Source organism: Camelina sativa, chromosome 15 (genome assembly GCF_000633955.1).
Source record: "Camelina sativa cultivar DH55 chromosome 15, Cs, whole genome shotgun sequence".
NCBI classification, from domain to species: Eukaryota; Viridiplantae; Streptophyta; class Magnoliopsida; order Brassicales; family Brassicaceae; genus Camelina; species Camelina sativa.
Window position 1 is genome coordinate 15,542,678 of NC_025699.1, and position 10,471 is coordinate 15,553,148.

A 10,471-nucleotide genomic window follows, 5' to 3' on the forward strand; every position below is an offset into this window, starting at 1 on the left:
TTTGTTTTGTTTATAGCAACTGAATTAAACACTCTGTTTATTAGCTTTTTATTCACGTTAAAGATTGTGTGTAAAATTTATTTCTTTTTTGGGGGTCTTTAATCTTTTCATTTGACTGTCTTATTCATTTTTTTGGGTAAATATTTATATATATATATATATATATATCTTTATTTTATAAATCACAAGTCATATCACCAATAAAATTCTGCCAAATAGACATTTATTCTATATTTTTATTAAAATAAATAAATAACAAAAAAATGTACATCCTGTAAAAAAAAAATAAACCAAAAAAAATTGTAAAAAAAAAACTAAATCCCTACTTGAAATCGTTAGCTTGTGAAAGTATCCATCTAAACATTTTTAGGGTTGTGTTTTCACCTGTTCACATTTTTTCATCACAATATTTTGTTTCAATAGTTGTTATTTTTACAGTCAGTTATGTTTATTTAAAAGTTTATGCCTTTTGAACTGTAATATATTGAATATCTATTCAATAATTTTTGTGGCATTCACAACACACAAGGATTACGGTGACCTTCCACACCACATGCATTACAAGTAAAAGTGACTACTCGTAACAAGAGGTTGAGGCTATCTGGCTATGCTTATGGTGCTTTAACTAGGAGATAGTGAGTAGTGGTGGTGGGTTCGCCATACAAATTAGATCATATCGTGCAACGAATAAAGACAGACTTGGAAAGATCATTTTGACATAAATGGCAGTCGTAGTTTCCATTGGTGAAGATCTTGGGAAAGTGACTGCACAGGAGTGGGTGGTTAAGATAGGGAACTATACATTCCATGTGCATCGAGAAAGGGCACTCCAGACAGATGATACCATCTTTACTTTCTTCTGATCCGCACAACAAGCAAAACATGACACAAGGATTCGTACATAACAGAGGATGATGATGAAACGGCATGAGTTTGTTCGTGCTTTGAATTTTTTCACCACCAATAGTAAGAAAAAAGTGGAACTCTTCATTTCTCACTGTTTTCTACCTGCTCAATCAGATTGTGTCCTGTGTGGTTTTTGTGAGTAAAGTCGAGCTTAAGCACATATTGGATAAAAAAAAAAGCACATATTGGATCAACTAGCTTTCCTAAATCGTCCTCGCTCAGCAAGAGAATGTTCTTTGCGATTAGGTCAAGGAAGTAACAGTTGAAGCGATCTTCAGCTACTGATTGATATGACAATATGTTTTATTTGCATAGTTGCAAACGTCTAGGAACTCGTGACAAATGAAAATTGTGTGGTTGGTTATTAGGAATTTTTTTAAGTCGGTTTAAAAGTTTGGAATGGACTATTATTGGGCTTCATTTATAAGCCCAACCCAACACAATCTAAAAGCCACGTGCCACGTGAGATTCATTATCATATCTTAAATAAAATTACTCAAACGGTCGAACAAAATCATGGGCCCTAACTTGATCTCATCCGTTGGATTTTAATCTCACGATCAACGTCGGATACAGATGAATAATAAAAGATAGGAATAAACAAACATGTGGTTCTCGATCTAGAAATTCAAATTCTCGCCATTAACGGCTCTCTCAAACTCTCTCCTCTCTCTCTCTCTTTCTCTCTCTTCCCTTCTTCCTCGTTACTTTGCCCGAAACACTGATTTGTTGCAGAAGCAGATCTTGCTCTTCCCTCTCTTCTTTAGGGATTCGTATCGGTTAATCCGCAGAGAGAATGAAGCACTTTATGATGCCAAGAAACGCTATCTTTAGGGATATGGGAGAGTCCCAATCGCAATCGCAATCGCCCAACCCTAGCTTGAAGAAATCGAAGTCTCGAACGAAGGTGAGATCTTCTAAAGAGAATGCTCCACCTCCGGATCTGAACTCGTTGATGCCTGACCACAGATCGTCTCCAGCGAAACTGAAGAGTCGTTTGCCTCCGCGTCCGCCGTCGTCTAATCCCCTTAAACGGAAGCTAATTGCTGAGGCTGCCGCGGATATTGGAGTAGCGGCTGGGGTTTCAGACTCTGGTGTCAAGGTAGTTTGATTCTTATGAATTTTTGATTTTCTTGCCCAGAAATTGGAAAATGTTCGATAATAAAAAAACCCTAATTTGTTGGATGAGTTTGGTCAAAATTAAGTTCCAGATTCTAAAATCCCTAATTTCTTGATTGCTATTAGTTACGGTTAGTTCGATTTGTCTTAGTAGTGTTTAAAGCTACTCAATTCGAGCTCTTGTCTCGTTTTTTGTAGGTTATAGTCAGAATGAAGCCTCCAAGCAAAGGTGAGGAAGAGGAGATGATAGTTAAAAAGATATCCAACGATGCCCTCACTATCAATGAACAGACTTTCACTTTCGACTCGATTGCTGACCCGGAGTCAACTCAGGCAAGTATTTAGTTTCATTATTGGGGTGTCATTGTATCTACTTACTTATCTTATGATTTACTTAGGCTAAGGTCTTTGTATATTTTCTTGTCTTCTTTGCAGGATGAAATCTTTCAGCTTGTGGGAGCCCCTCTTGTAGAGAACTGTCTTGCTGGATTTAACAGTTCTGTTTTTGCCTATGGACAGGTAGTCATTATTTTCCAATGTGTTTCTTTGGGATTGTATTGCTTTTCTTAAACCAGGTTTGTTTGTAATTCTAACATTTTGCTTTCTTCAGACTGGTAGTGGGAAAACGTATACCATGTGGGGTCCTGCAAATGGATTGTTGGAAGAGCATCTTAGTGGTGACCAAAGAGGATTGACACCACGTGTCTTTGAGTTGCTCTTCTCCCGTATCAGTGAGGTGATGATGCCTTGGTGTTGTTGTTTACATTCTGTTCGTTTCATTTTTGCTAAAGAGGCAGTACATTCAAAATTTTATTTCTTTTGTTTGCAGGAGCAAGCAAAGCACGCTGAAAGGCAGCTCAATTACCAGTGCCGCTGTTCGTTTCTCGAGGTTTGATGAGTGTATTCTACTATAGATTTTGTGCTTATTATGTTTAATTTCTCAAAGCTTGATATACATGGTTCCCTTTCCCATTTTTTATTGCAGATATATAACGAGCAAATAACAGATCTTTTGGATCCGAGCCAAAAAAACCTGATGGTAACAAGAACTTGTAACTTCAACTTGTTTCATTTTGTAAGGAAGAGAACCTGGATTCATCTTTTTTTTTAATTAATATTGCACCAGATTAGAGAAGATGTCAAGTCCGGTGTTTATGTTGAAAATCTGACTGAGGAATACGTGAAAAACTTGAAGGATTTGTCAAAGCTTCTGGTTAAGGTTTGTTATATCATTTCATTTCATGTTCCTCTCTGGAATTAATCCCCTTCTACTTTGAAAGATTTCTAGAGTAAATGATAAAAACGTACTTCCTAGGTGTGATATCATTGTTTTTATCCTAAACTTTTAAAAGATGGGATGCATAACTTTGGTTTCTTATAAAGAAAAATTGTCTACACTGCAGGAACTGCAATACTGTGTATTGTGCCAAAGTGTGTCAAAGTCTTGCAGTGTAGACAATCTGAACTATTTTGTTGCGTGCTTTGAAATGAGTATCTTCAATAATAATGCTTGAGTTTTAAACTGTCGCAGGGCTTGGCAAACAGAAGGACTGGGGCAACAAGTGTAAATGCAGAGAGTTCAAGGTCGCATTGTGTATTTACTTGTGTTGTCGAGTCCCACTGCAAGGTGGGCTGTTCTTCTTTATTACATTGTTCATATTATTTGGCAACTGCAAGGTTTTAAAACTAGGCTATGATGCTGAGATGCTTACTACTGTAGCAATTATATAGATAATTTTATTATGGGTTAATGTCAATCTATATCTAACTGTATTTCAATGTAATATGTAACAGAGTGTTGCAGATGGTCTAAGCAGCTTCAAAACAAGTAGAATAAATCTTGTTGATCTGGCTGGTTCAGAAAGGCAAAAGTTAACCGGTGCAGCAGGTGATCGTTTAAAGGAAGCTGGGAATATAAATCGATCACTTTCTCAACTTGGGTAAGATCAGAATAATCTACGTATAGATAGGCTGCTTATTAATTTTCTTTACCAGTCAATCCTGCATTTTTTTTCCTTTCTCTCGAGAGTATGCATTTGAATCTGGATTTTATTGAAATGAACACAATTTGAAAATGATGGTTGTAATTTCTGACTTCTATGCCAGATCTTTTACCTTGACATTTTTCAGATGTTATTCTGTACAGTCTGAAACTAAGATCAATGTAACCCACAGAGTTTTTAATTACATGCAGGAACTTGATCAACATTCTCGCAGAAATTTCACAAACAGGGAAGCAAAGGCATATACCCTACCGAGATTCCAGGTTGACATTTCTATTGCAAGAGTCTCTTGGTGGGAATGCGAAGTTAGCTATGGTTTGTGCAGTTTCTCCCTCGCAAAGGTAAATTAAGAACCCATACGAGTATCACGTAAGAAATCTGTGTTCCAGAAATTATTTTATTCTCCATTTTTCTGAAAAAAAACTGGCATCACATATTGCAGTTGTAGAAGTGAAACCTTCAGTACCTTGAGATTTGCTCAGCGTGCAAAAGCGATACAGAACAAGGCTGTTGTCAATGAAGTAATGCAGGATGATGTAAATTTCTTGCGGGAAGTGATACGCCAGCTTAGGGTATACATTCTTTTGCTTATCTCATAAAACATAGATACAACCCAACTAATGTAATATCTAATGTAATATTTAATGTAAACCGCACAGGATGAACTGCAAAGGGTGAAGGATAATAATAACAACCCAACTAACCCAAATGCATCTTACACCACGTCCTGGAATGCGCGTAGAAGTCTGAATTTGTTAAGAAGCTTTGGCCTGGGTCATCCCAAGTCATTACCAATTAGAGATGATGATGGGGATACTGAGATGGAAATTGATGAGGAGGCTGTTGAAAGGCTTTGTGCTCAAATGGGTTTATCGCCACCTACCGAGGAAAACAATCAGGACATGAGCAGAGTAGAGAAAATAGTTTCATCATTGGCCCTAAAGGATGAATCTTACAGAAACTCCCACCTTAAATCATCTGATGTCCAATCTACTGAAAAGAAGCTTTCTGAAGATACAGATGTTAACATGGAGGACGCATGTTGCCAAACTGAGAACAGTGGGTCAGAGACTGAGAATGCGTTAACTGTGGCAGAAACTAGCATCACAACAGATCAGATCAAAGCACCTGTGCAAACTATGGATGATGGTTCGAGTGCACAGCCTGCTTCCATAACCAATTCTCTTCATTCTTGTATTAGTGACACAAACCAGGGAAAATCACCAAGCAAGGCGGACAACATTCAAGACTTGGTTCTCGAAGCTGATGTTTCTGCAATTGTATCAGTAGCTGATACATCAAATGATACAGAACAGGTCACAGTAAGTCCTGTGTCGCCTTGCCTTAGCATAGATCTAGTTAGTGCTTCTCCTGAACTAGTACCTCCCACTGAGAGCGCTTCTCCTAAGATTAGAAATAGCAGGAAAAGCTTGAGGACAACGTCAATGTCCACCGCATCACAAAAGGATATTGAGAGAGCGAACCAGTCGACTACAGAAGTTGTGGAACCTTCTCCGGCTATGTCCACAGAGATATTAAACCTATATAGTGCTTTGTCTACAAAGAAAAGTGAAGCTTTTCCTGTGCCAACTAGGCAATTGGCAGCTAGCCTCCACAGAGGCATGAAACTTCTTGACTCTTATCGCCAGAGTACAGCTCATAGACGGTCGACATTCAGATTGTCCCACAAAGCTCTAGAATGCAAGCCTTCAACCGTTTTAAGTAAGACTGATGTAGGTGTGCAGACTTATCCCGAAGCTGATATAATAGTGGAAGAGAACCCCAAAGAAGTACTGTGCAGTAAATGTAAATGCAGCGCAGAATGTGATGCCCAAGAAATAAGTGACAATTCTAATCTTCCGTTAGTACCTATTGACAACTCAGAAGATTCAGAAAAGTCCAATTTCCAAGTTCCTAAAGTAAGAATTGTGGCTTTCATTTAAAGCATTTCTTTCCGCATTTGTATAGTTTAATAATATGATAGGAGTTTCTTGCACCTTACAGGCAGTGGAAAAGGTACTAGCAGGGTCTATCAGACGAGAAATGGCTATGGAAGAGTTCTGCACTAAGCAAGCCTCTGAAATATCACAGCTTAATCGGCTGGTATGATTCTTGCTTCTGTTCTGTTGGTTAGCTTCTCTACTTTCGACGTATATAGGAAACATCTCTAATTGTCTCTGGAAAATTAAACAGGTGCAACAGTACAAGCATGAGAGAGAGTGCAATGCCATAATAGGACAAACAAGGGAGGACAAGATTGCTCGCCTTGAAAGCCTCATGGATGGCGTGTTATCTAAAGATGATTTCCTGGACGAAGAATTTGCATCTCTAATGCATGAGCATAAGGTAAATTTTTGTGTTCCATTATTTAGAATATTACTGAATCAATGGAGAAATGTTTTCTTACATATAATTCTGCAGCTTCTGAAGGACATGTATGAGAATCACCCTGAAGTATTGCAGACGAGGATTGAGTTGAAACGAGTGCAAGAAGAGCTCGAAAGTTTCAAGAACTTCTATGGTGACATGGGAGAAAGGGAAGTATTATTAGAAGAGATTCACGATTTAAAGGCGCAGCTACAATGTTACACTGACCCTTCTCTTACATCAGCTCGCAAAAGAGCTTCCCTGCTTAAGCTAACATACGCTTGTGACCCTAATCAGGCTCCGCCACTTAACACCATTCCTGAGTCAGTAGATGAGAGTCCTGAGAAGACACTAGAACATGAAAGACTTCGTTGGACTGAAGCCGAGAGCAACTGGATCTCTCTTGCTGAGGAATTAAGAACTGAGCTTGATACCAATAGGTTGCTAATGGAAAAGCAGAAACGTGAACTGGATACGGAGAAAAGATGTGCAGAAGAGTTGACGGAAGCAATGCAGATGGCGATGCAGGGTCATGCACGGATGATTGAACAATATGCAGACCTGGAAGAGAAGCATATCCAATTACTTGGAAGGCATAGGAGGATTCGAGAAGGAATTGATGACGTCAAAAAGGCGGCAGCCAGAGCAGGAGTCAAGGGAGCTGAGTCTAGATTCATAAACGCACTTGCAGCAGAAATTTCAGCTTTGAAGGTGCAAAGAGAGAAGGAGGCACAATACTTCAGGGATGAGAACAAGAGTCTCCAATCACAATTAAGAGATACAGCTGAAGCTGTTCAAGCTGCAGGAGAGTTACTTGTTCGACTTAAAGAAGCTGAAGAAGGATTGACACTTGCACAGGTACATTTAAAACTATTTTCTAGAATCTCACCCTCATCTGCCATTTTTCAGTTATTAATCTCATCACATTACTCTTTACTTTAACCATTATGGCTTGTGTATTCGCAGAAACGGGCAATGGATGCAGAGTATGAAGCAACAGAAGCATATAAAAAGATGGACAAACTGAAGAGGAAATACGAAACCGAAACCAGCACTATTAACCAACAACACATTGCAGAGCCACAGAATCCCGTGGAATTATTGCAAGCTTCTTTTGATGGCGATGCTATGGCCAAATATGATGAACAAATGGAGCCATCACCAAGTTCTGGTGATCACCAATGGAGAGAAGAGTTCGNACTTGGAAGGCATAGGAGGATTCGAGAAGGAATTGATGACGTCAAAAAGGCGGCAGCCAGAGCAGGAGTCAAGGGAGCTGAGTCTAGATTCATAAACGCACTTGCAGCAGAAATTTCAGCTTTGAAGGTGCAAAGAGAGAAGGAGGCACAATACTTCAGGGATGAGAACAAGAGTCTCCAATCACAATTAAGAGATACAGCTGAAGCTGTTCAAGCTGCAGGAGAGTTACTTGTTCGACTTAAAGAAGCTGAAGAAGGATTGACACTTGCACAGGTACATTTAAAACTATTTTCTAGAATCTCACCCTCATCTGCCATTTTTCAGTTATTAATCTCATCACATTACTCTTTACTTTAACCATTATGGCTTGTGTATTCGCAGAAACGGGCAATGGATGCAGAGTATGAAGCAACAGAAGCATATAAAAAGATGGACAAACTGAAGAGGAAATACGAAACCGAAACCAGCACTATTAACCAACAACACATTGCAGAGCCACAGAATCCCGTGGAATTATTGCAAGCTTCTTTTGATGGCGATGCTATGGCCAAATATGATGAACAAATGGAGCCATCACCAAGTTCTGGTGATCACCAATGGAGAGAAGAGTTCGAGCCATATTACAAGAAAGACGAAGAGTTGTCAAAGCTCGAGCCATATTACAAGAAAGACGAAGAGTTGTCAAAGCTCGCGGAACCCTCTTGGTTCTCAGGGTATGACCGATGCAACATATAATTTCGTTTCCACAACAGTTTTTTTTTCCTGTAATGTGTGTATAGAAAAAGAAAGACATGTTGGGGTTCTTCTCTGATTCTGTGAGATTTAGATCTAAAACTTGGCTCCATTGTCGTACTTGTACCCTTTTCATGTATTTCCTATGTGCTACAAACTCATTTTTACAATTCATACATTTTTTTGTACTCGTCCATCTCTCATGTAAACGATGTTCCTTGTAAGAGAATTTTATTGATCACATTAGTGGAGATAATAAAGAATCTGAAAAGGCTTAGAGTAGATTTTGCCTAAGACAAAGCCAAAGACCAAGACAAGCTACGACTAAGGTCCCTTTATTTCTCCTTCCTCTTCGGTTTCCATTGGTTCGGTTTGCTAGATTCTTCAGATATGTGACTACTACTTGTACAATCAATCAGCTCTGTAAATCCCAAATTTTATGGTTTTACTTCTGCATCCCTTAAAACAATCGCAGCCAATATATCTATTTTGAATGTACATATGAGAAAATTAATGTTACTGTTTTGTTTACAAAAATCTTATAATAGAGTAATCTTGATCAAAGAGAAGAATGAGTAAATGAAAGCCATACAGAAGACGTAAATTCAGTTTCAATAATATTGATCATAATATCTCGTTTTCTCCTTTTGCCTCCTTCCTCCGGCATATATTATATTGGTCATAATATCCAAGTGAGACAAGTCTCGACATGTTTTCGACGCTTTTCCAAATAGCTTTGTATTTTCCCTTCCCCTTCTGCAGGTTGATTGATTTGCACTGAACTTGGAACATAAGAACACAAATTTAGCCAACCATCTTCGTCACCAAACTCTCGCCCGAAATCCAATACCCTACGGTAATTAGCCTCTCCAATGACAATAACACTGTGGCGCTTATCTACAACAGAACCAAAGGCGAGTTTCTTCTCCTCGTAAATGAAGAAGGTTTCACTTATAAATGGAATATTTCTATTAAATCCAGCAGTTTCGACTCTCAAGAACTTGCTCCACAGCACCTCTTCAGTCTCAATCTTAGTAGTAATCCATAAATCAAGTAGCATTGAATCACTTTCCTGAAGTAAAACCGCAAGCTTCTCTTCTCTAACACAAGATAAACTGGTAAAGTCATAATGCCCACCAGTAACGGGCAGAGGCATGAGCGGGCCAAAACTCTCACTCGTAAAATCGAAACAGATTATGCAATCGACCAAGACTTCTTTAAAATTCTCGTTCCTTTTAGCAGTACACCAGTAAGTGTATCCCTTGAGAGAAACGCCATGGTTACCAAACGACATACGCCAATATGGAGTGACATCAAGAGTCGTCCATAAACCAGAGTCAAAATCATAAATCTCATACCAAAAAAACTGCTCTTCGGGATCATACTGGTGGTAACTATCTGTAAACCTCAAGAGCTTGTGCCTACGGCAAGATTGGCTCTTCTTATCGAAATATCCAAGAGCGTAAAAGAATCTGTCCATTGTATATGGGTGATGATAAAATCTAAACTCGATCCACCTTGATTGCCCCAAATACGGATTCCAAACCACACACTTAGAATCACCTTTCAATATGCATAGCATTAAACCCTCGCAGTGAAAGAAGTCAGATTTAATTACTTGTTCGTCAAGGCAAGTAATTTTGATGGATATCTGTTGATGACAATGCTCATCAAGTCAAGAGTAGAAGAACTACTGTAATGACCCTCACCATGGGGTAAAATTAAAAATGAAAACCCATGACCAAAAGACCTGGAAAGGAGGCCAGGAAGGAGAGCAGAAGAATTGCCGAAGAAGTGTCCGAGGAAAAGTAGACGGATCGAGAGATGACCGATGGAGCCGAGACGTACCGCAGAAGCTGTCCGAAGCCTACCGCAAGTCTGAGACTTACCGCAAGAGTCGTCTGAGGCGTGTCGCAGAATCCGACCGAGACTGTGCCATGTCGCTTACCGCCGACTGCATCGTGGTGTCGCTGGCCGAGACGTCAAGAATCGGGAAATTAAGGAGCATTTGTCTTCCTTGATTGACCAATCAGATTTCATGCAAAAAGTGAGAAACATAATCATTATGTTTTCTCAAAAATTGACCAATAGAATTGTGATAGACTGGTTTTCACCAAGGGTATCAATTCCCTATGCAGTTGTAG

At 39.1% G+C, this 10,471-nt stretch overlaps 2 protein-coding genes across 4 annotated transcripts; one reads left to right on the forward strand and one right to left on the reverse strand.

Moving 5' to 3' along the window:
* On the forward strand, positions 1,535-8,568 carry LOC104746878 (kinesin-like protein KIN-12B). 3 transcript variants are annotated; one of them, XM_010468420.1, is made up of 18 exons: positions 1,535-2,008; positions 2,224-2,358; positions 2,461-2,544; positions 2,636-2,761; positions 2,855-2,914; positions 3,011-3,064; positions 3,152-3,244; positions 3,557-3,652; positions 3,820-3,965; positions 4,220-4,369; positions 4,471-4,600; positions 4,688-5,947; positions 6,033-6,131; positions 6,222-6,374; positions 6,450-6,988; positions 7,604-7,868; positions 7,977-8,234; positions 8,274-8,568. In XM_010468420.1, the coding sequence occupies exons 1-18, from the start codon at positions 1,703-1,705 to the stop codon at positions 8,328-8,330; spliced, it is 4,011 nt and encodes a 1,336-aa protein (XP_010466722.1). In that variant the 5' UTR covers positions 1,535-1,702; the 3' UTR covers positions 8,331-8,568. The 3 variants fall into 3 exon arrangements, with proteins under 3 accessions (XP_010466722.1, XP_010466721.1, XP_010466723.1); XM_010468419.1 differs by having other exon boundaries at positions 7,977-8,568; XM_010468421.1 differs by lacking the exon at positions 7,604-7,868 and having other exon boundaries at positions 6,450-7,253; positions 7,977-8,568.
* On the reverse strand, positions 9,007-9,807 carry LOC104748495 (F-box protein At2g38590-like). Its single transcript, XM_019236737.1, has 2 exons — positions 9,686-9,807; positions 9,007-9,583 (listed from the first exon to the last, which is right to left on the reverse strand). The coding sequence occupies exons 1-2, from the start codon at positions 9,805-9,807 to the stop codon at positions 9,007-9,009; spliced, it is 699 nt and encodes a 232-aa protein (XP_019092282.1).

Bases quoted from the DNA above. Each gene is read 5' to 3' on its own strand.
- LOC104746878 (XM_010468421.1), top strand. From the start codon at position 1,703: ATGAAGCACTTTATGATGCCAAGAAACGCTATCTTTAGGGATATGGGA. The intron at 2,915-3,010 runs GTTTGATGAGTG...TTTTTATTGCAG, and splicing joins GCCGCTGTTCGTTTCTCGAG to ATATATAACGAGCAAATAAC. The intron at 5,948-6,032 runs GTAAGAATTGTG...TGCACCTTACAG, and splicing joins CCAATTTCCAAGTTCCTAAA to GCAGTGGAAAAGGTACTAGC.
- LOC104748495 (XM_019236737.1), bottom strand. From the start codon at position 9,807: ATGGACAGATTCTTTTACGCTCTTGGATATTTCGATAAGAAGAGCCAA. The intron at 9,584-9,685 runs GTATGAGATTTA...TCTCAAGGGATA, and splicing joins CCCGAAGAGCAGTTTTTTTG to CACTTACTGGTGTACTGCTA.